Genomic DNA, 26,336 nt, shown 5'->3' on the forward strand with positions numbered 1-26,336 from the left:
TTTTTAAAAATGAATACCGAGAGAAAATGTCCACGATTATAACAATATTGACTTATAAAGGCACTTTTAAGTTGAAAATAAATATGAGAAACAAGACTTAACATAGGTAACTCTTTTATTAATAACCATTAAGTCATCTCTTTTATAAATCTCTGTCAGTTTTAACAAGCAAGGTCTTTATTGGACACAAAAAACAAAATAAAACCACAATGCAAACAGCCCATTGTAGCTTGGCACTGGTACAAAATCACAGCACATATTATAGCGCCACTTGTGGTTTTGAGTGGTACTGCGCAAAGACGAAATAAGTAAAGCTAAGTCAAGTTTTAAACTGGGCAAAGTTGGTAATTTTTAATGAATTGAAAATATGTAAAAGATCCAGAATATAGGCTCCTCAAATAATGTACCGTAAGTAAAACAACACGTATTATAAGATTATAATTATACTTGTGTAAATTAATGTAAATGGAAATTTCTGTTTACTAACGTATTAAACATGATGATAAGGCACATTATTTATGATTGTGTAACTTCACGTTCTCCACATAGTACAACGTGTTTCAAAAAACTAATATTACGGGCGTTATTTTGCGTATTTCGAAACCAGTACCACGTTCTAGTGATGAATATCGACGGTTATAGATGAGAACGAAACCTGTTTACGCCAGCAATAACATCATGAAAATAAAATAATAAATCCCCTTATACCAGTCCGTTTCAGCTGTGAATTTACAGCAATCTTATGTCATTTACGTTCCGCAGGTTTTGCGCCAGTTATAAAATAGGCGTTCATATATCACTATTCATGCTACGCAACTTTTAACTCGGGTGGAAACTGTGTACCGATTGAAAATCCAAGAATGCTATTGTGATTTGTTGCCCCAACTACACGCTCTGTACTTTGAGCCGTGGCTCGGCATGTCCAGGTAGTTAAGGCACTTGACTCGTAATCTGAAGGTCGCGGGTTCAAAATCCCGTTACACCAAACATGCTTGCCCTTTCAGCCGTGGACCATTATAATGACCCGAACAATCGCACTATTCGTTGCAAAAAAAATAGCCCAATAGTTAGTGATGGATGATGATGACTAGCTGCCTTCCCTCTAGTCTTACTGCTAAATTAGGGACAGCTAGCACAGACAGCCCTTGTGTAGTTTTACGCGAAATTTAAAACACAATTAACTGAACCATGGGTATAAACAATAGATAATTAAAGCTCACTATTTGATTAAATATTTGGCTGTAAGTGACGCTAATTATCTGCCTTCCTCTAGTCTATCAATTTAAGATTAGAGATGGGCATTCACAAATAACCTCTGTAGATATAACTTTATGCGAAATTATAAAGCAAATATAATTTTAAAGTATAAACTGCCTAGATAAACTTGTTTCAAGTAGCTGTTGTCCATCATTTCCGTCACGTTACTCGTTGTGACATATCTGTCAGCGTTTAGGGCTGAGTACGGGAAGATCTAAGACTCGACTTGCTATATACTGCTGTATGCTCAGCGCACTTTAAGATGTGGTAACATTATGATATTGCTGTTTTAGTAACAGTAGTTGTGTAGGCGGCCAGCGCTTGTGACTGGTTGCACTTCCTTTGATCAGGAAAAAGAGTCTGGCCTTGCCTCTCTATCTTGATCGTTTAGCCTGTGTGTCACGTTTGCAGCCAGCCAGTGAAAATGCCTGAAGCCTTGAACTGAACGTTATGAAATCTTAACCTAAAGGAACTTGTGTCTCTAGAATCCTTGCGCCGTCAGATTAAAACGTTTTAAATTAAAATCTATTAATACTGTTTATCTCCAACATTAAAATCTATTAATACTGTTTGTCTCCAACAAATGCGAACCACTTTTCACTCTGCCGTTAAATTTAAGCCTTAACTTTTATATATATATATTTGAGGATAACGGGGTAACCTCCTATTCCCACAAGTAACGCAAAGCATATTAGTATAATGTAATGTTTATCTTGCTGACTTGGGCTGACGTTTGCTAAGTCCATCACATTAACTAACTACCTATGAAATTTGAAGGTAATACGGGTTATTGTGTATCACTGTAATTCAACAACCTATCAGTATATTATTCGTATTTGAATGTAATTTTTTAATTTAAATATAAATAACAGTTATTTTAAAGGAACAGCAGTTTTATCTTTCAAAGCTATGAATCGGTACCAGCAGACTTGACATTTTCAATCTCTAACTAAAAAGTGCATTAAGCAACCTGAACTTTACAAACTAAAAGCCCCTAAATTATTAAATATGTTAAAACGATACTAGGTGTTTGATTACTTGAAAGACTGTATGTTGAATATGAGATGGCTGGATTTAAAACGGTTTTTATTATTGGCATTTTTTTCATTAATTTATAATAAAGTACGTACTAAGCTTTCAAATCCTCACTGAAGTTTCGTTGTAACGATACATGTACATGGACAATAATTTTTAACACAACCAACTTCAACGATTTTGTAAATTGATATACCACAACTACTGATCAGATGGAGCTTGTCACAGATATAAAATAAATTTATACTGGGAACTTTCTTTTGGAAACAAGTATATTTATTAACTCTAGAATTAATGATGGGGACTCATAGACTCTCGGCTTTATAAACACATGTTTTGCGAGTCCAAGAGTTTGTGGTACCATATGTATGATAAGAATAAAGAAAAAGTAAACAAAACAACAGTTGATGCTACTAATTGTTGCTATTTATTTTATATAAAAAATAGAGAATTTCACCTACTTTTTTGTTTTTTTGTGTTCCCTACGTGTTGTAACTGGTAAAAACATAAATTACTCGATATAATCAAATTTTTGGACTCCACCGTTAGCGAGTAACTTGCACGCAAGCCGGTAATTAATATTTCTTTAACTTATCTTGCTTACCTAATTGGGTGGTTGTAACTTCACCATATTTCTTAATGGAATGTTTTCACTTTGGAATATTCTAAGAGTCATGGACGTTAATTTCTGTAGCAGAGAGTGGCTACTGCTCCATGGAATATTCGTTCTTTACCTCTTACTGCTGCCATATAGAACAGAAATACTTCCAGACTCTTGTAATTAAATTTTATTATAAGTCAGTTACAGAAAAAACGCGGTTTTGGCAGTTTAACCTGAAAGAATGGAGTCTTAACATGAGAAATATCATTTTCCATGCTTTTCTTTAGTATAGTTGTGAAAACATGTTTGAAAAGCATGTCTTTTTATTTCATCAAAAATGTGAAAGCTCTTTTTAAGAACCTGGTTAAATTGGTAATATTTTTCTTACTTGATTTGAACAATTAAGAACACAAAAAACTAAGATAAGAAATAACACAATTTTCAAACGTTTTGTATGTAAACAACCATTTACTGTTACCCTTACAACAGTATAGCACACAGGAGTGGAAACTGTTCATTTCTGCAATGGTTAATGTGTTCAGGTATTTTCCCATAGGTTTCAAAATTAACATCCAACTGGAAGGGAGGGGTCAGAATGACCCATATCGATTTTTGGTCGATATTCCAACTCAGCTAGTGCTGCTCTCTACCTAGTATTTTCTGTAAGCTATACTGAATCAATTCTTCAGAGATGAGTAACGCGAGTGTGCTGTTGGAGATCTCTTTCCCACTGTTATAATCGTTTGTTTGTTGTTTGTGAACTATTCTTACGATAGTTTGAAAGAAAATTATTACATACCAGTCACTTGATCCATTCTACCACATATGATCCAAATATTTCACTCTACCATTTGAGGGGTAATACATTGAATTACTTCGAATATGGTGCACAAGTTGGTAAATAATAAAACACATCTCTTTAAAATATATCGTAATCTCCCAATGCTAATTACAAAAATGATAGTATTTTAACTTTTCACATGCAAAACGTTACTCATGTTTCATAACATTCAGAAATTATTTACAATTTAAATAATATTGTTTAAAATGTCATATGGTTTCATCATAATTTGTATTTGCTATTTGAAATAAACTCTTTGTTTATCAGTATAAAATTATCAAGTGTTATTTATATATTTATAAATTCATCGATTAACTTTTTATAAAAAAAGTGTATTATCAAAAACGTTAGAAAGAAAAGTTCTAAAACACGACGAATGGCAAAAATATATCTGATCAAAAATCCACTTTTTATATATCTCACACCAATAATATGCCATACAACTACTTGAAAAAACAATGAAAAATTAATGAATATGTGTAATGTATCCTAAAACTGAAACATTAGTAACGTGTGAAAAAGCTCATATAATATTAATAAGAGAAAGTACAGACATATGTTTTTCCATCCTTAAATGGCAGACAAAGATAAGTGATTGAAAATTATATTAGATCTCACCTTGCTATAATTGTGAATTCAATATCTTTATCATTTATGCCATGGAATAGACTATCCAAAGTCATACAACGCTCTATAGTTTACTAATATCAGCTTATTAGAAGTGATAGCATTTGTTATTCATCACAATGATATTACATTATAATTGTCACTTCAGCTATTATTTTGGATCTCCATGCTATGGGGAGATTAATACTACCGACTTAGCATGGTTTAAACTAAAACATTGATTTAACTGTACAGTTAGGATAGCCTCTGATGTTATACCCTAAGAGTGTTGTAATGAGTTTTCTTTGGTTAAGTGCAGGATTAGGGAAAGCAAGATTCAAAACAAATATAAATCAACGACTATTAATCAAGATAAGAACTAGTACTTGTAAGTTCTCTAGACAAGGTATGATATTTTGTTTATTTAGGGTTGTATTAATTAATTAATATTATTGATTACACTAGTTAGTATATCAAATGTAATTAATATTTATTTGTCATTCATAATTGTACTTTTATTATAAAAATATTTTGCATAGTTAGCTTAGTATTTGTAGGAGTAACCTGAACTTCATAAGCTGGTCGAAATATGCGAGATTTCACAGGCTTACGGCCAAAAATGTTATTAACAACTAAAGTATCCAACTGATGAAACTATGTATTCTAATTTTTATAAGTAGGAAAGGAAGAAAAGTATAGTTAAGTAAATATACTGATGATCAGGTTGCATTTTAGTTTGCCCTAAGTGCATAGTTTATTATGATCAGAAACTATTATTACTAACCAAATTATAACAATTTCATCAAGGGAAGGAAATACGATTTCTGTCAAATTTAAAGATATGTTGTAAAGGTAAAATATGTAATACTAGTAATGTTATGATAACTACATATCAGTACACTGCATCTATAACTTACTGCGTCTAAAGCAAGAAAAAAAAAACTGCTTGCTCATTAATTCTTAAAGTCTGTATTTAAAATCTGTAGTTATTATTAAACCTTAGAATACATTCGCACTAATAATTCGGCGTGGCCAAAACAATATATATCACAGTCATCAAAGTGGATTAAATAATTGAATAGTTTTGTTCTTGTATTTTACGGATCCTGATATTAATCAAATAGCAATGAGTCCAGTAGTGCTAACAGTTACTGCATGGACTATAATGGCCTCTAAATATTAATTATGATATTAACCACACAGCAATGAATCGAGTACTGCCAGCAATGGGCTTTTAAGAAAGCCTATAATGGCTTCTAAATATCGATTATGATATTAACAACATAGCAACAATTTGAGCACTGTCAACAACCACAACATGTTTTTTTTTAATAAATCCTATAATAGCTTCTAAATAATGATTCTGATATTAATAATATAGCAATGAATCATGCACTACCATAGATTACAACATGAACATTTAAGGAAGCTTATAATGTGTCCCCCTCTGGTACAGCGGTAAGTCTATGAATTTACAACGCTAAAATCAGAGGTTCGGTTCTCCTCGATGGACTTAGCAGATAGCTCGATGTGGCTTTGCTATAAGAAAACACATACGCTTATACTTGCCTCTAATGGTAATCCAATGTAATTATTGCACATCTTTATAATCATTTTGATGTAAAAAAAAAAAAACTCCTAAAGACTTTCTAGATCTGGAAATATCGTAATAAGTGACAACTCTACAAGTATTGTGTTCAACTTCCCTTTTAAGCATTTTAGCTATTGTAACGTAAACTTTAAGAAACTTTCTGTGAACAAGCGCCAAATATATGTCCCAAACAAGTAGTGTAGGAATGAACACACTCTGGTACAAAACATGATAACGAATATATTAATACACGGGACTCAGTTTGGGAATATAATAAAAATAATCACTTTACTTACAAAGTAAAAACACTGATCTCACAAAAGAATTTGAAATATTCTTGAATAATGGTTTTATGTGTAATTATCTGTCGGAGTAAATTAATTATTTTGTAAAATGTGTATTATAAGCAGACCCTATTCTACCACTGGTAATTTTTTGTTGTTTCATCAATTCTTTCAACATCTTAATACGGTATCTCCCTTGTGTATGAACCCTACTCAGTACGTTAAAATAGCCTTACAGTGTTCTTCTTATCGTGTTGACATCATTGATGTTGACCACAATCTCCTGTGAGTCTTCCAATTTGTCTTTAATGTCAACGGACACATTTTCGTTAGGTGGCGTTAGCCTTCTCATTTCTAGAGGGCTCACACTGACGTCTTGAGTTGCAGTGTCTTGAAGGGCCTTTCCATCACCATCAGCTGTAAGATCAAAATCTTCTTGATGTGGTTTATTGCTGATAAATACGAAATGGTTTTTAAATCGTTGATTTTTTGAACTTTCGTTTTCGTCTTCGTGTAGTTCTTTCAGCTGAAACAATGTAAACATATCTGATGGATTGTTGTCTTCATCATCAGAGTTTGTTCTTTTCAAGACATTGTTGGAATATGAGGTATAAGTATTATATTCTGTGTTTTCAACCCATGAAGGAAACTCCATCTGTTTCTGAATGTAGCTCTCATCATTGCACTCTTCTTCCCGTTTCCATGGTAACGTTGTTTCAGTTATTGTACGAGATGACAGAGCTGTAGATGAAAAATAATTTTGACTAAATAGTAATAAGAAAATTACAATTTCGATAAACTAGTAACAAACCACAACTTATCAAACTTTGATAGTTTTTAATATTTAGAAATATAATACGATTAAAATATGAAATATATTAAAAAGAAATATACAAGCCTTTAAACAAATTTCAATAAAATAATACCAGGAAAATTATAATCTCGACTTACTAACTATTAACAAGTTACAGCTTAACAAGCTTTAGTAACGTTTTATGTTTGGCAACTTTATACATTTCAATAATAAACTAAAACTTAAAAACACGTATTGTTCCAACTTTCAATTGTTTTTGGATAAAATATACTGATCATATTTAAGTTAAAGAATTTGCAGCACTGGCCTTCCAGTAAAGTAATATACTCAACACACGTTCAAGGCATTCGTACTAAACTGTATCTACCTGTTACAATTTTTTTCCTCACAAGTTGAAACGTTTTGTTTGTTTTTGAATTTTGAGCAAAGCTACTCGAGGACTATTTGCACAAGCCGTCCGTAATTTAGCAGTGTAAGTCTAGAGAGAAGGCAGCTAGTCATCACCACCCACCGCTAACTCTTGTGCTACTCTTTTATCAACGAATAGGGTGATTGACCGTCACATTATAACTTTTCACGGCTGAAAGGGCGAGCATGTTTGGTGCAACGGGGAGTCGAACGCTTTAACTTACCTGGCCACGCCGGGCCGTAGTTGAAGCGGTAAAGTTTATTACAGTTCTATGTTTCAAATCTTATTCGAGATTGTTATTTTTATACTGTTAAAAAAAAAAAAAAAGAGTGGCCAAAGAATATATCAGGTTATCGAATAACAATATTTTAAAGATTTATCCTCCAGCCAATGAACTCATGCGCTGAATAGTTAATGTAATATCTGAATACACGAAATCTTAACACTTCTTTTAAAAACACTTTAATTCAGTTACAAACAAGTAATTATTGAAAATTCTTTGCTATTGTAAATGTATATATAAAGGCTGTTAAAATAAATAAGTAATATGTTTGCGTTTGTCTATCGGAGCTTTTCTCGCAAATTTCTTAATCAATCTCTACATATCTCGTATTGTTAGAAAGGTATCCGGACAACGAGTATACAATGAGACAACACAATGTTGTCGTCATTATATGACGACTGGCCTCGATTTTAACTTTAGTTTCTATTTGCAAAGTGTTTCGCACATGCAACACTTTACCCGCATGTAATTTCATATGAAAAGAATATCACACTAAATGCAATTGCTATGAGCTTGATTACATCTAAAACGCATGCGCAGTTCGTTAAAAACCATATGCTTATCACTTTGTAAACACGCATTCAAACGTTTCTTGTTATTCGGCTAAATTTGTCTTCATCACAACTTTACATTAATTTAGTTTGGCTCATTTCATAGACTCTTATAAACACACTTTCAGCTGCTTTTTCTTTACTACATATTTTTATTTTCGTTTTTATGAGTACTTGATTCATTAATATCATAACCGGTATTTAGAGACTATTATGGGCTTCCCTAAAGCCCATGTATTAATTGTTGGCAGTACTAGGTTCATTGCTATGTGATTAATAACAGAAACGGTATTTAAAGGCCATTATAGCCTTCCTTAGAAGTCCATGTATTAATTGTTGGCAGTACTAGGTTCATTGCTATGTGATTAATAACAGAAACGGTATTTAAAGGCCATTATAGCCTTCCTTAGAAGTCCATGTATTGGTTGTTGGCAGTACTAGGTTCATTGCTATGTGATTAATAACAGAAACGGTATTTAAAGGCCATTATAGCCTTCCTTAGAAGTCCATGTATTAATTGTTGGCAGTACTAGGTTCATTGCTATGTGATTAATAACAGAAACGGTATTTAAAGGCCATTATAGCCTTCCTTAGAAGTCCATGTATTGGTTGTTGGCAGTACTCAATTAATTGCTATATGATTATTATCATGACAGTTACTTAGAGGCCATTATGGGCATCCAGACCATGCAGTGATTGTTCGCAGCACTTGATTTATTATTATGTGATTAGGCTCAGCATGGTCAGGTGGTTAGAGTGCTTGACTCGCAAATTGAAAGTCACGAGTTCGAATCCCAGTCACATCAAACATGCTCGCCCTTTCAGCTGTGAGAGCATTATTTTGTGACGGTGAATCCCACTATTCGTTGGTAAAAGAGTAGCCCAAGAGTTGTCGGAAGGTGGTGATGACTAACTACCTTCTTTCTAGTCTTACACTGCTAAATTAAGGATGGCTAGCGCAGATAACCCTCGTGTTGCTTTGTGCTTAATTAAAAGAAATAATGCGAAATAACAGCTTATAAATATATCTTAATGTGTCTTGTTTGATAGTAGCCTATTAGTACAAGAGTATATGGACAGAAATTGTGTTATAACTGTAGGAAGAAGGAAGTTATGATGCATGTGACATTCCAGGCTGTATTAAAATTGCTAAGCTAAATTAAGTTCCAACTTTTATCTGGTGCTTCAGTAAAAGAGAAAGATAATTTTGTAAGATTTAATACAAGGTGTGCATACTTGCAAATTGAACAAGAGTTGCGCAATCTAATGATTGCATACGGGGAGTTACACAACGGCGCTTGACCAGGAAATGAAATGTATATGTCGAGTATTAACAAAGATGCATTCCAGGCAGTATTGAGGATCAGCTGTTTACACTGCTTACATTGTCTATAGACCAATGCCACAGCATCAAAGAGAAAGGTATGAAAAAGTTCATATTCAGTTCGTTAGAGACTGGACGCAACTTCCATAAAAGAAATTAACAAGGAAATCGGAGACTATGAGCAGAACTTTGATCTAAAGAGGAGGAGGAAGAAATATAAAACAAATAGTCTGCAAATTTACTGCCTTCGATCATAACCAATCGTTGAATTAGTTTTGGTTTTAGTTCTGAGAACTTCGATGAATCAACAAAGTTGGTCGGTTGGTTGATTTCGTGTTTTATGGCACAAAGCAGCTAGGCTATCTGTGCCAAACATCCGGTAAAAAGTCAAATTAAAATAAATTTAGTAAAATTCATAAAAGGATATTAAGGTAAAACAAAACAAAGTTGAAAAAACATAAATAGCATAAAACCAATGTAAAATGTGTCTGAGTGTTACACAAACTACACTTTGGTGCATCACTCCCAGATAAAAGAAAACAATGAGTTAAAAACTGTGACCAATGTCTGGTCTAGTTAGAACAACTTCCTCTTTCCGTTCCTTATGGAAGCAAGACAACCAAAGTCCAACAGAGGGTTTTATTTGAAAAAGCTTGTTTTCACGTTGTTCACTTTAAGTCGACTGCGAACTGGCATGGAGCCAAGCCTGAAATACCGAACCATAGTCCACGAATGGAATAGGCACAGTAGTAATAGTGCCAGAGCAGACAGATTTAGCTGCGATGTCGGCGAGCTTGTTCCCGCGAATACCAATGTGGCCCGGTATCCAGTAAAAATTGGATAGATGTAGATATTAAAGAGAAATGGGCCAGTCGCTTTTGAATATCGGCGAGAACAGGGTGTGAACTAACGTGAAGCGATTCCAGGGCCAGTAGAGAACTAAGTGAGTCAGTATAAATAATGCAGTTTGAATACTGCTAAGCCTCTGTGTGATCCAGGGCAAGAGAAATTGTATATAGTTCAGCAGTGAACACAGAAGCTGTAGAGGAAATTCTGCACGCAACCACCAAACCACAATAAACTATGGCAGAGCCCACAGAACCACCTGACGTCGAACCATCTGTATAAATAGGAATGGAACGATGGTTTGAAAGATGTTCAGCAAATAACAGACAGTATTTCCAATTGGGGATGTCTGCTTTTCTCAGATGACTTAAAGATAGGTCAGATTTTGGAACTGTAAGAAGCCATGGTGGGATGGGCTGACCAGTGGATACAACAATGTTATCCAAGAACAGACTCATTTCATCCAACTGAGCCTGAATACGAAGGCCAAAAGAAGTAATGGCAGATCGTCTGTTCTGAAAAAGTACGGCCCACTGAGTAAGAAAAACACAACCCCAGATGGGATGCTTTGGTAAAGAACGAAGTTTCGAAGCACAAAGTAAAAACAGTTGCAAACGGCAGAGGTGCAGAGGAGGTCCATGAGACTCTGAACTGGGGAACTGTGGAAAGCCCCAGTGCAGAGCCGAAGCTTTTGATAATAAATGGAGATCCAGCATATTTAAAGCCGAGGTCCTGGCAGAGCCATAGACCAATTATCCATAATCGAGTTTCGATCGAATGAGAGCATTATATATCTTGAGCATAGAACATTGATCTGCTCCCCGAATGGTAGAAGAGAGAACATGGAGGATGTTCAGTGCTCTTGTACATTTAACCTGTAGCTGCTTGATATGTGGTATAAAGGTCAGCTTATGGTCAAAGATAAGTCCCAAGAACTTTGTCTCAGGGACCACAGGCAACACAACCTCACCAATACGGAGTTCAGGATCAGGGTGAATACCCCATTGGCAGCAAAATTTCATGCAAACGGTTTTAGAGAGAGTTAAAGTCGTTTGCTGTGGTCCACTTCAGTAAAGATTGAGGACAGTCTGTATCTGCTGCTCAATATACCTCATGTTTGACGATTCATATGAGATGTGAAAGTCGTAGACATAGAACCCGTTTGCAACAGTAACAGGGAGTTGTTCAGTGGTGACATTAATCTTTATACTGAAATGTATGACACTCAAAACACAGCCATGATGGACTCCAAATTCCTGTAGAAAAGAACATGAAAGTGTTGAACCCACATAAACTTGGAATCTTCTGTCCATTAAAAACGTTTTAATAAAAATGGGCAAGTGGCCACATTACCCATATATATGGAGGTTTCGTAAAATGCCATAACCTCCATGTTGTATCATAAGTTTTCTCAATGTAAAAGAATATTGGTACAAGATGTTGTCGTTTGAGAGAGGTTTCTCTGATTGACGTTTCAAGTCTAATCAGGTGGTCCATGGTGGAGCACTGTCGTCAGAACCTACACTGGGTGGGCGAGAGGAGGTTGTTTGATTCAAGAACCAAACAAGACAAGCATTAGCCATCCTCTCTAAGGTCTTAAAGAGACAGCTCGTCAAATTGGACGGTAGTTTGAAGGAATCTTGGCATCTTTCCCAGGCTTAGAGAAAGGTAAGATAATAGCCTGGCACTAGGCATTAGGAAAAACATTATCCTGTCATATCCGGTTAAAAACAATGAGAAGAATATCAAGAGAAGCAGGAGATAGATGGGACAGCATGTCATAGTGTACATCATCTGGTCTAACAGACCGATGAAGGGCCATTTTCAGTTCCACCAGTGTAAAGGAATGGTTATAGTCAAAGAGACAGTCAGTTTGAAAGGAAAGAGGTGAACGATCCGCCCGAGTCTTGATGGCCAAGAAGGTGGAGAAAGAAGCAGAAGTGCTAGATACCAGGCAAAAGCGTTCACCGAGAGTATCAGCATTTTTCTGAGTATCAGCTACTTCCTGGCCATCAGAGAGTAAGATCGAGAGGGAGACAGAATTATATTGCCCACAGACCTTTTGAATCTTGTTCTGTATGACTTTGGAACTGGTGGTAGAGATATGCTGGTTGTGAACTTAATCCAAGGTTCCTTATGGATTTGACGTCTTACCCACCGAGCATATGCACGGATGCACGGGCCTGCTGGAAAGCGATGTGGTGCAAGAGTGTGGGATACGTACGAAAAGTATCCCAGGTCCGGTTTTGGGCCTTCCGTGCCATGTGGCAGGCAGGATTCTACCACGGAAGAGGATATCGTGGAAAACGTGTTGAGGTTTCAGGAATACATAGAGCAGCTGTTCATATAATATAGTCAGTTAATGCTGCCACACAGTCGTTTATTGATGGCATGATCAAGTTCTGTGAAAGCAGTGAAAGAGGGCCAGTTTGTCTAATCAAGCTTCCACCGGGGCACACGGGTCTGATGGCATCGACCACGGCCAGTATCTATCAAAATTATTGGAAAATAATCACTGCTTCGTGGATTATTGTCAACCTTCCAAGAAAAATGGGAGAATAGTGAAGTGGAGCAAATTGAGAGGTCAATTGCAGTAAAGGACTGACTAGGTGCATGAACATAAGTAGGAGAACCAGTATTGAAAAGAGAAAGGTTGTAATGAAAGAGCATACGCTCTATGGAGCGACCCCTTTCTATCACTATAAGCACTTCCCCAGATGGGATGATGTCCATTAAAGTCCCCAAGATTAAAAAGGGAGACGGCAACTGTTCAACGAGAGCATCAAGGTCTGATTGATCATAGGTCTCTCCAGGCAACAGGTAGAGAGAAAAAACAGTGATGGTACGACTCAAGGAAACATGGATGACTATGGTCTCCAAGGGTGTGTCGAGTGGCAAAGACAGGGTGAGCACATGCTGATAAACCAATAATGCCACCCCTCCATGTACTCGTCCATCACACAGCTTGCATTTCTGTGCAAAGAAAACCGTCGAAAGGTGACTGTATCGGCAGGTTACAGATATGTTTTTTGAAAGGAAAGACATACAGGATGGTAGGAAGCAATTAGTGTTTTGATGTCATCAGGATGAAAACGTAAACGTTGACAGTTCCATTGTATCAAGGTGGCCATCTTTATTTGTGTGTAGACGAACTGGGTGGCGAACCCTTCTGTTTACGGCCACGTCTTTTTTCTTTACTGTCTTTATTCAAGGGGGTCTATCGACTTCCATGGATTCTGTCCTGGGTCGATTGGGCAGGTCTTTGTTGGAAGAGTATTCCAGCGACTGGGGACGTGAACGAATGATCGTTTTGCATATTTGGGTGGGAAGAAAAAATGTACCCGAGAAAATGTCTGTACTTGGAACCAAAGGAAGTGGATCTTGGGGTTTGCTGGAATGTATGTTAGACACAAAGATGGGTGTTGAAGTCGATCCATCTACTTTTTTGACCATGGAGTTCAAAAGACTTTTCATTTGGTTTGAGAACGATTCTTTTAGAGGCACAAAGAGATCTGTCTGCACTTCCACAGTAGCTGTGGAATGAAGTGCAACAGCATACGTCCGAGATGAAGTGGTGGACAGCAACTTTCGAGCCTCAGGATAGGTAATGTTATGAATCATTTTCAAATGCTGTACCTCTTCTTCCAACCATTTAGGGCAAGAACGAAAGTAGTACGGGTGAGAGCCATTGCAATTGATGCAATGAGGGTCCGTTTCACACTCATCAGCATCGTGGTCCATGCCACTGCAATGAGCACACAGCAAGGAGCCACAACATGATGTCTTCGAGTGACTGAACTGCCGACATTGGAAACATCAGAGAGGGTTTGGAATGTATGGCCATACCCTGCAATTAAGATAACCTGCCTTGATGATGGCAGGCGGACGTGGTGATATAAATGTCAGAATGAGGACATTGGTCAGCATCGTAATTCCATCTTTGCGAGTGGAGATATGCCTCACTGCAGAAACTCCTTGGGTGGAGAAACCAGCAAGAATCTTTGACTCGGAGATGTTCTTCAGATCCCTCTCGACAATGATGAATTCAAAGTAGCATGAGGTGTAACCTCAATAGGTATATCTTCAATCGCTTTTGAATACACGAAGAGTTTACTGTGTTGAGATTGGATGTTTCTACCAATATGCCAACAGATCGAAGCTTCTTTACTGACTTTGGAGAGCCGTCAAGTCCCTCTAGTCCCTTCTGAATGAAAAAGGAAGACATCTGCCCTGAAGGTTTGTCTGAAAGAGGATGTAGTATAAGAAAATGAGGTACAACAGGTGTTACAGATGTTGAAGATTGTTGCTCAAAATCTTCAAGACGTGGTTCTTTACCTATGGACTGTTTTTTCACTATTTTATTTAAGTTTTTATTTGGAGGATCCTTAATAAGAAAAGAATTTTTGGTGCCCACTGACCCCACCCACCATGGAGCCCTTCAAAAGAACTCACTACAATGCCAAACAAGGACACTGCAGCAACGCCAGGGTTTCTTGAGCACTATACGCAAGCACCAGCATCAGATATAATGTCCGAAACACCTGTTGAGAACATCCTACACTGGTTGACCCTAACCTAAGTGGACCAGCCGATTGAATCAAGAGGGGCCACTCCAAGGTTGTCCTTCTACAGGAATTCAAGGCCAAAGTGGTGTGTTGGGGATGGACCCCCTCAACCACCAGGATCCTCTCCTCCCCTTCACGGGTCACCACGAACGGCGAATTGAAAGAGCAGAACCTTCCCTTTCTGTCACGAGAGTAGTTTTCACACTAATCAACTACCTCCAGCCCATTTCACTGTAAGTTGGAACAATACACGTAGTATTTAGCGTTTCATGTTGTGTTAATTATATATTTACCCTATTAGTAGTGAAACAAAATGTGTAAAATGATCTACCATGTCACAAACTAAAGAAACATTTTTATGTTTGCATCTGAAATGAGTATTTTCGGTCTAGATTTCAATTGCCATATGATATTTGTTATAATGTTCTTTACGTTAGACAGTTGAATCTTGATTATTTATAACAGAATTAGTCAATCAGTACGTTGGTTAACTATCCAATGATCTTTTCCTACAATCAGGTACTAATCACCTGCAATTTTCCCAGGTGGAGGATAAATTTTATGTTAGTTACGAATATTTGGCAGCTACAGTTTCCCCAGTAGAAGACACATTTTGTGTTAGTTATCAACGTTTGGTAGCCACAGCTCCTCATCAGAAGATACATTTTGTGTTTATTACTAATGTTTGGTGGCCAGTTCCCCAGTATAAGATATATTTTTCCTTAGTTGCCAATGCTTGGCAGCCACAGTTTTTCCAAGTAGAAGACACATTATGTGTCGATTGGAATTCCTGACAGTCTCTGTGACTTAAACAGAGAATCACAAAAAATGGTTTATAATGATTTCGTTACAATTAGACTAGAAGCTATTAAAATGCTTCTATTTAAATCCTGCAGATTCGTGCTGTTGCCTACAGTGTTGAAAATTAGTTACAACCTGACTGGATTTTAGTCACTTGATGTTTTTACACGATCAGTATCTTTTTTACAGGTAAGTGAATCTAATAAATTACAGCCGGTGTCTTTTGTTATTGAGAGACTCGCTATGTAAGGTTAGTGTTATCTGATAGATTAGAGTAGATTAACGAGAGCTGTCAACTCTGTGTAGTTGATCTTTGTTTAAGGTCAGTCTGTTTACACCTTTACTATTTTTGACATTGCTCCTACTTTAATCCTAGGACCTCTTGTGTGAGAAAAGAAGTTTCTTTACCTTTTCTGCAATGATAAGCTAATTGGATTTACAAGCAAATTTTTCCCACTCAAAGTACTAATTAAAACAAATAAAATTAAAATAGTTTTTTTCTTTTTTCTTTTTCACATATGTCGATTCCTTTTATCTTCTAAAATAAGAAACTGATATCAACTTTTTTACATTCATTCTGTTATGCTCGTCTTGTATATCACCTAATACGTTAGCACCCTGTTCTTCATTCCTTCTACACAGTGCACCACCTAGACTATACCGTCTCAATATTGTAAGTTCAGAAACACAGCTTGTCACTGCTATATTGTTTGTTTGTGATCACTATAAAATTAGGAATGAGCAAATTCTATTTCATAATCTAACGTGTAAACGAAGTATGTTTGTACACCTCAAAATAATTTAATTTATTGAACAAAATAAGGTAATACACTTAAACAGTCAAATTAACTTACTTGATTCATCAAAAATATCCTGAAGTAGTGTAGCATGATCTTGTTCTTGTATTGTAAAAGTAACTGTACCAGCTGGTGCATCAGGAGAATCTACGTTCTCGCCATGGAGTGTAGTTACTGAATTTTTCAAAGATGCTTCATCTTTATCCAAACTTTCAGAGACACTGGGCAAAAGGTTCCATGTAGATAAAGTGTTCTTGTTTGGCTTGGAATCTATAAAAAAATCAAAGTAATTAAGCTATGGAGTTAAGCAAGACACTAACGACAGTAAGCTAGATACTGCAATAAATTTAAATGATGCTATCTGACGTAGGCTTCTTGTTGTTGAGCACAACCAGTCTTGGAAAACTGTGAATAAACCTATTTATACACAACAAGACAGTAGTTAGTTGGTCCTTAAATATGAGCGATATATTACAATCTAGTTTTTATTTGATAACATTAAATTTCATGACAAATACGTACTGTTGTATTTCATTACTATATAAGCACAGGTGTTCAACTTGTCTCTCCTTCTGATCAACAGAATCCCTAAATAGTTAAGAACAGTGCAGCAACTATAGATGTTTAAGACAGTTAACGAGAGTGAAGCAGCTATACACTTTCTATAACAGACAATAGGACTGCATCAACTGTAAACTTTTTATGACAGTCAATAGGACTACACCAACTACAAACTTTCTAGGAGAGTCAATAGGGCTACACCAACTCTAAACTTTCTATGACAGCCAATAGGACTACACCAACTATAAACTTTTTATAACAGTCAATAGGACTACACCAACTATAAACTTTTTATAATAGTCAATAGGACTACACCAACTATAAACTTTCTATGACAGTCAATAGGACTACACCAACTATAAACTTTCTATGACAGTCAATAGGACTACACCAACTATAAACTTTCTAGGATAGTAAAGGATAGTGCAAGAACTGGAGCAACTAACGTATGCATCTCCTTGTATACCAACAATATATGATTATATGGAGAATAAAACCTATACTTTAAAGAAACCACTACCATTTCTTCCATGTGCACCATAACACCAATTCTCTGCAGAAATATGTGTGGATAATGTTACATAAGATTGGTAAACACTAGCAACGAGGTAGTTGTTTAACACAAACACCAAGACTTAAATGAACTGTTGAAGACTGATTCACATTATATACAAACTTTCCAGAGAATTATTACTTCCACAGATATTTTATCACAGAATTCCATCCTACTCTCCTGTAAAAGCTTTACAAAGGTTTTTTGCTTATTTTTACTAATTTATAGTTACAGTCTTAACGATAGTTTCATTCTCTAAACTTCTTACTTTTATATTTTACTTTCATCTTTAAGCTGTAAAGATAAATGAAAAGTTGATATTATCAAAGTTATTAGACGAGGTTTATAACTTCGTATGTACGTTATTTTCTTTGATCTTATTCGAAATATGTTTTTACATAAGCCTTTACTGGACGATAAATTAGAAGTCTTTGAAAGGTACTAATTCTCTTTATATTTAAATTAATTTAAACACTTCCATCTTTAATGTAATAATAATAGTTTGTTCCTAGTTTTAAGCATAACACACCAAAACAAAAAGTTAACTGATCAAATTTTCTTTCCTGGTTTTTTTGCGCACATAAAGAACTTACCGTTTTTCATTTTCTTCTTGTTACGAGTGTGTTTATTCTGTAATTGGTTCTGATGGTGATGGAGCTCCATGCGGTTTTTATGGTGAAAAGAAGTACCTTCATCAATTAAATCACGGCTGTACCGACGAACCTTATGATTGTATTAAAGGATCTAAATCAAATTTGCTAATCCAGTGGTGTTTATTTTTTTAATATTTCGCGATAACGTTGTGGCATATTAAAACTGAGCTCTCAAGTATAAGACTTTATCAAAAGTAGTAATTCCCAATACTGAAAAATAACATTTCTCTAAGACTACAGAAAACAGTTAAAAAACTACATATATACTCACAGCTATGTCTTTTAACGTATTAATCAATCTGTAAAACTCAAACGTTAAAGCATGTGATTGGTCACAAACTTCTTAGGGTAGACTGTACAACTCATGACGTGGTTGGTTAAATGCTTATTAACGTAGACCATAAAAATATTGAATGTGATTGGTTAAATATTTATTGTCGTGGATCACGGCTTTGGTGAAACATAACTTTTACATTTTAATTAATTGGATTACTTAATTTCCTTTAGGTGTGTCTAGTCACGATAATTAGGTAGACATTTGAAGGCCACAATTGTCATCAAGAAAATCTATCGGTAAATATTCTTAAACGGGATAACACTGAGGTGTACATAAACCCTAAATAATCAACGGTAGCAACTGTCCATTTTAATAATTAGAGTTCATATTAATACCTGTAGAGGCATGTCACTATGTTAAAACTTTATGGAACTTTGGTAATAATGGGTCAGCATATTCATTGATGATTACATTTCAATACGTTAAAACTTCAGTTGTATTAATAGGCGAACATAGACATTACTGATCACATAATATCTCTAAAGATATTTCATTTCGTTAAAACTTAAAAATTACCTTCACTAATGGCGGGTCACTATAGTCATTGTTGATTGAATAAGTACTTGTAATGATATTTTGCTGTGTTCAAACTTCAATAAATTTCGTTAATAATGGGTAAGAATAGTCATCATAAAGGGTTATTCTAGCTTCCGTCAACTTCAATCAATATGGGAGCACATGTGGTGTTACACAGTCAGTAGCGAAATGATTCAAACTGCTACATGTGTTACATCATATCTAGTGTTACATTCTCCTTAATAAGTTGCTTGAGATGATTGATCGAAATATTTCTGCAGAATGTGACGAAAACTCAGTCATAAGGGGTTGATACCCAGAATCATTTTCGGGTCACTGAATGTCTCCTCGAGGACTATTGACAAAACCCAAAATATACACCAACAGCTGGTGTTACACTCTCACCAAAGTAGATTAGTATCGAGGCATGTTTGAATCCAGAATATGATGTTTGTGTATCTATGTTTTAAGAGTTCTTTGCCATGTATAATTAGATAACCCTGCGCCATATTTGCTAATTATTTGGTTTTTAAACAACTATCTGTGGCTCTGCATCTAATTTGCAGCTCTTTTACCGGGCCTTACCTTTTTTACTGGCCTGAACATCAAGTCGGACAGATTATGGTGGAGTTCCGCATCAGCTAGGTCCTTACAAGTTGGTGAGTAATCTAATTCACCGATGTCCAAATTCAATAAATTTAATTCGTCCAGGGAAATAAAGATGTCTGAATATGGAATAGGCTTGCCAGAACATCTGGTCAAAAACGAATCACCTTTAGGTCAGAGTTAGAGTCGTATAATTTACTGAATTTCAGAAATTATAATATAAATGGAAAGAGTGTTAAAAGTTATTTTATGACACTTTTACTAAACGTTTACTGTAGATTGAAAATATGCTAAACCATCGGTAATGTTAGGCTATTTGAGTCTAAAAATTAAAAAAAAATATGTATAAAAGGAAAATACGGCACCAATAGAATACCTTCAAGTGTTTAAAGTTTGTTATGTTTTTTTTTTATAGCAGAACCACACTGGTTATTACCAGCGTGTCCACTGCCCTAATAGAACCCTGCTATTCCACCACGGGAACTGTCTCCAGGGTGTCCATTTTGTAAACGTGGAGATGTAGCAATCACAAACACACAGAAATATTTCTAAAAATCATATTTTGATACATTCTATTTAAAAGTTCAATCTACAAATAGAAACGACTGATTTTTGTCTTCTGACTTACAGAATATTAACTGCAATCTCCACAGTTTCAAATGATAGTAATTTAAAAGTTAAATATTTATCCGGAAAGATAAAGAAAACAATATATCTCAAGAGCTAAAAGTCCCGAGAATTAAATTTTAAAGGTATTTTATGAGACCAAATTACAGCGAATAATTCCAAACGTTTATGTTCATTTTTAGGTATCATATTCTGTGAATAAGTTCAAATGTTCAAATTCATTTTCAAATATTTTATATCAGAAAAAAAAAAAACTATTGTGAGTAGTTTCAAATACTGATATTCATTTTCAGGTACTTATATGAGAGAAGGTTACTGCGAACAGTTTCATTTTAATTTTGTACTTTTGTTTTTGTCTTTATTTCACCAAACTTCACTAGATACCAACTTACTTTGGAAGGTTATTCTGTATATATGTTCTAATTAAAGATGCTAAAGAAATACTCGGGTCTTTGCCTCTAACACTAGCGTTCTGACTCACGAGGTTTATCGCATCTACCAGGTTCAGTTTGGAATACGTCTCAAAGATCTTCGGTTCTCTGACTTGATGATTACGTGTGAGAAGTGGTCGGATAAATTTGTTGTTATGATACTTAAACCTAGTAAAATATATACACACACACATATATATATATATATATATATATATATATATCCAGTAAAAACATTAAAAACTAGTAAAAACGAACTTATATATTAAAAAAGAGCATATCTAAAAGAGAAATACACACCTACTTACAAAGTAATATATCACATAAGAAAGAGTCGCATTCAAATGTTTTGTAAACGATTTTCTTCTAAGTTATATAATTTATTATGAAAATTTAAAGACTTTACTAAGTTCACAATTACTGTAGCCATTACATAAAGTTTTTTTTAATAGCTTTATATTATATTTGAAGAAAGTGCTTTTATCAGAGATCGTTAAATATCTTCTGATTTGTGAATTACAATATCTTCTAACAGTATATGTGACACCACATTATTCGGGAGAGATCAGTCCCACAATGGGAAACTTAAATTCTCTTATTTTATCACTTTATGTTCTAAAAAGTTAATATCTAAATCTAAAAATTGCGTGAACTTGAAACATTAACTTTTATCAGATCTTAATAAAGTATCTAGCGGTACTTATAATATAACTCATTACATCAAACACGAGAAGGCTACTTCAGGTAATTAGGCCTATCTCTGTTTACCTAAGTTTGCTTGAAAAATTAGATTATTGTCAAAGGTAGAGGTACTGGAACTATATATTTAGTATCTATATATCATGATATCTCTAGAACTATAACATCATGTATTATTTGAACTATATCTGCTAGAAGTATTATTTATATCATACAGTTTTAACTGAAGAAATGCTGTACTGATATTACTATCTGAACTATGCAGAAGAGCTATACGTTTTTCAATTTAATATCAGATCGTAATCAGACAAAGATGGAGGCTTAGTCATGTTCTGCACTAGACATAAAGGGTGATATATAATATCAATTTTCTATTCTGAATATTTTGAAAGATAGAAGTTGAAAAACATTGTTTATAGAAATCGAGAGTAGTTGATAATATTGGGTGGCATGGCCACAGATATTTTCATTTTAAAATTACACTAATATTACTTTTGTATAAATGATACAATTTTGCTGATGAAATTATGCAATTGTTGGCGCGTCCGTCCATAATAAGAGTGTCATATTTTTAATTAATTATCTAGTCAGGACTGTAGGGCTGAATAATCGTTGTACGCATTTGCTGTAATAAAGATAATTGTGAAGCGCATACTCAGAATTATGTAGAATTGTTAATGATTTGGTAATTATTTATCGCCCTTATCCGCGTTTTTCTTCATTTCCTTTTCATATTTCTACTCTTTAACAATTAATTTTCTTTTAATTTGTCTATTAGAGCATAAACTACTAAAATAGTTATCGGATAAATTTATCAACTTCTTTATAAACCGAAAGAAAATATTTGTAATAGGGTTAAATTTTTAACTTATCCAGCAGCAACAAATTATCAATATTATCTTGATAATATACCAGTTTGTAAAGTAAATGACCTAATATACTTATTAACATGTAGTATACGTGGCCTTAAATATGTAGGACAAACTACAGATTTTTTATACCTGAGTAGTAATTTCTATGTATCATAAAATTACTACCTTAGAAGAGTCTTATAGCATTGATTTACTAACGGAAAATATTAAAAGAAAAGACTCTTTGCCTATGTAGTTTATACCAGAAATTTCAAAGTAAAACAAGTTGCTTTTGACGTTTGTTTTGTACTGATACCCATAGTTAAAAAAAAAAAAGATAGAAAGAAAAGGCGAAAGGCCAAATAATATTTGAGGTGGATTAACTTTAAACCCTTTAGCATTCATTTAAATTCAGTGATACCCGAGGGTCGCGGGTTCGAATCCCGGTCGCACCAAACATCCTCGACCTTTTCAGCCGTGAGGGCATTTATTTAGATTCAGTGACAGTACTGAGAAAGTAAATACAGAAAAATCGTTTATTATTATAGGTGTTAAGCGTCATGTGTATGATAATATCTTTTGTCTTCATTTATTATTAAAAGAGTTAAGACAAACTGCTTCCTTTTAAAAGAATTATAGTTGATTATTAGTTTCAGGCACAATATACTAATGGCCTTTACTTTTTAACTATAAACAATTTATTGAAAGTCTAATTCGGAAGATACTGAAAATTTACCTTGTGAATTTAATACTGATAATGTTATGGATTCTTTTCATAAACGTATTATTACTGGCAATCTGAATATGATCACATATATTAATCTTATAAATATCTTTAAAAATGGAACTAAATGGAGAATTTTGAATAAAATAGAAAAAGCTGAACTATTACAAAATATTGATGAATATATTATTAAAATTAGTAAATGTTTTAATTCATATGGTTCTTCTTTGAATGGGAGGGCCTGGCATGGCCAAGCGAGTTAAGGCGTGCAACTGGTAATCTGAGGGTGGCGGGTTCGCATTCCTGTCGCGCCAAACATGCTCGCCCTTTTAGCCGTGGGGGCGTTATAATGTGACGGTCAATCCCACTATTCGTTGGTAAAAGAGTAGCTTAAGAGTTGGCGGTACCTTCCCTCTAGTGTTACACTGCTAAATTAGGGACGGATAGCACAGATAGCCCTCGAGTAGCTTTGTGCGAATTTCAAAAAACAAACAAACAATTTGAATGGGAAATATTTACTACAAACAACATGAGAAGGAAGTTAAATTATTTGTCTAGTAACATTATAAATATTCATTTTTTGTTTTAAAAGAAAAATTAAAGTAATAAAAAAAAACAATTAGTGATTTTCCCAGTTCATAAATCTAACAGCAACGTTAGGTTTATATGCAATAAATTTTATGCACAGATTATAATTTATAAATATCACAGAACCTTTTACTAAATTTACATCCGAAAAAATAGTTATTAATAGCTTTCTGAAAACTATAGAAAAAGAGTATATTTGTTGATTTTAAATACTTAAATTTACATTTCGTATAAGCAATTACTAAATTACAAAACTTCCAATTTAGCTCATATCTATTGCTAATCACAAAACAATATTACCGAATCCGTTCCTATCGTATTAAATAAAATCTTAAATTTTTAGTTTCTAAAATAAAATTAAAATATGTTAATATCTTGAAATACACATTTTGAATAATAAAACATAATATAAAAGCATTGGAACGTTTATAATCTATTTTTTTTGTATTCAACCTTCTTATTTTAACATATTGTTTCACTACTTTATGTATAAAATTGAATTTAGAAGATATAATGAAAGTCTTCAATAGTTTAATAGTGGAATGTATAAATGGAAACAGCTTTTAAATTAGAAATATACATTTTCAAATATTTAATATAAAATTCTAATTAATTTTTTATATATAATATTTAATGATAAAGTAATCGGTATCTCTTAGGGTGTTGCTGTCTCATTAAATATGGTTAATTTGTATTTTTATTTTTATGACAATTTATTTATGAAAAAGTAACAAGTCCGGACAAGTATGTTGTTACTTTCCGTTATATTGATTATTTAATGGCATTTAATAATCCGGAATTTAACCCTTTTCAAATTTCTCTATACTTGAATTAGAACATAATAATAACTAAATTTACAAAGAGTCCATTTAGATTTTTAGTTAAGAAGATATATATCGGTTAGAAAATGATATACAACTATTTAGTAAATGAATATACACTTTATTAAAACCGAGTATACATAATCGAGAAAACGAAATACTGTACCGGTTAAAGTCACCGTTAAACGATTAGTTATAAAATTAGTGCATACTTTGTAACGTAAAAGAAATACACCTAGTAATAAGCAGTCAAAAGTGTACAAACCGAAATACGTATCCGATAAATGAAACATTTTTTTTTTCAAACAACCAGTCATAAGGTAGATGATCTGGTTCTTTCTTGCAGCAAGACTAAACACTATTGGAGTAATGCATTTACCATGAGACACATTGGAAATGTTTTATGTGTATACGAAAAGCCAGGAAGAAGACATTTGGTGGAATATTTCTTTAATAGAAATATAATAATAATACACGATCATTAGCACTTTCGTGGACATGGGTTTCACTTAGTTTATAAACCACAAGTATAAGGACTAAATGAATGAAATGATTCTGTTTGTTGGTTCCTGTGACTAGTAATATCTGAAATTTGTTTGCTTGGTAATATACAAAAAGCAGCATAAGCTTTTTTATTTATCTAGTAGAATTTATTTTCTCTGAATTACGCAGAAAAACAGGATTGAAGATCTGTTGACGACAGTTACACAGTTAGGTGATTTACTTATGTTTATCTTACATAAAGAATAGAGTTTTGTTAATTGAAACAAATTAATTGATTAACTTACTTATCGCGAAGATGATGATTTCCAACCAGATTGCCTACAATTTCCTCGATCCCTGCCATTAAATGGTCTATTGACTAAAAAGGACAACACAAAAACTCTAAAATGAATATACTGCAATATATTCAAATATCTTTATCAGCAACATTTTCATCAACAATGGGAATACTAAATAGGCAATTTTAAATTATTGTAATATGTCTAGAAATTCTATGAAAGACGTTTACTACTGGCTACGCTATGAAACCATTGGTTTCACTTGCACAATTTTTGTCTCTATAAAATGCTTTATCATTCAATTAAATTGTTTTAAATGATAAAATAAGAGAGAACTTTTTTTAAATTTTGTAAATGTTATGTGAAAAAGAAAAACACTGAGATGATTACCACAGCTATTCGAAATGCCATAGCTTCATACACTTGCCTTATAAATAGTGACAGGTTAGAGTCAAGTTTGATCTCCCCTTTTAATTTCTCTACAAATGTTTGTTAACTTTGCAAGTTAAAATATCAACTTCAGTTCCTGAATTTTTATTATATATATATATATATATGTATACATATAAAAAATCGGTCCACTTACTATGGTGTGTACTCTCTCATTCATTGAAGGTTTGGTTTTGTTGCTTTTAGGAATTCTTAAGAATTTCACTAAAGGCCCAATTGTCATGCCCTGATAAATAAAATTAACATAAGCTCTAACATTGGTTTCTTAGGGATGACTAAAATTTAAATTAGATTCCCACAATTAATTCCACCCATAGTAATATTTGGAGTAATGAAACATAAGAGTTGCTGCCATTTTAATAATTAACCATTTCTCAAAATAACTAGGCTATTAATATGAAAAAAAAAACAACCAAGATAGAAAATATAGTTTTTCGCTTTTTCATTTGTTTTCTTTTTTTGAATAGGGATTAAAATTTGATTGATATGAATTCATAGTAATGTATATGTAAGTATTACCCCCTTCTCTAGA

General features: G+C 33.9%; 1 protein-coding gene across 3 annotated transcripts in view; it reads right to left on the reverse strand.

Moving 5' to 3' along the window:
- Positions 1-103: 103 nt before the first annotated feature.
- Positions 104-26,336, reverse strand: part of LOC143239423 (putative Na(+)/H(+) antiporter nhx-9) — a 67,791-nt gene continuing 41,558 nt past the window's right edge. For 2 of the 3 annotated variants that reach the window (XM_076480454.1, XM_076480453.1), the window contains exons 6-12: positions 25,941-26,030; positions 25,361-25,434; positions 20,851-21,057; positions 19,811-19,979; positions 18,313-18,442; positions 16,663-16,875; positions 104-6,956 (exon numbers count right to left, since the gene is read on the reverse strand). In XM_076480454.1, coding sequence (XP_076336569.1) covers positions 6,448-6,956; positions 16,663-16,875; positions 18,313-18,442; positions 19,811-19,979; positions 20,851-21,057; positions 25,361-25,434; positions 25,941-26,030 — 1,392 coding nt within the window. In that variant the 3' untranslated portion in view covers positions 104-6,447. The remainder of the gene's footprint in view (positions 6,957-16,662; positions 16,876-18,312; positions 18,443-19,810; positions 19,980-20,850; positions 21,058-25,360; positions 25,435-25,940; positions 26,031-26,336) is intronic. The other variant, XM_076480456.1, reaches the window with a different exon arrangement.

The sequence above is a fragment of the Tachypleus tridentatus genome, chromosome 13 (genome assembly GCF_004210375.1).
Source record: "Tachypleus tridentatus isolate NWPU-2018 chromosome 13, ASM421037v1, whole genome shotgun sequence".
NCBI lineage: Eukaryota > Metazoa > Arthropoda > Merostomata > Xiphosura > Limulidae > Tachypleus > Tachypleus tridentatus.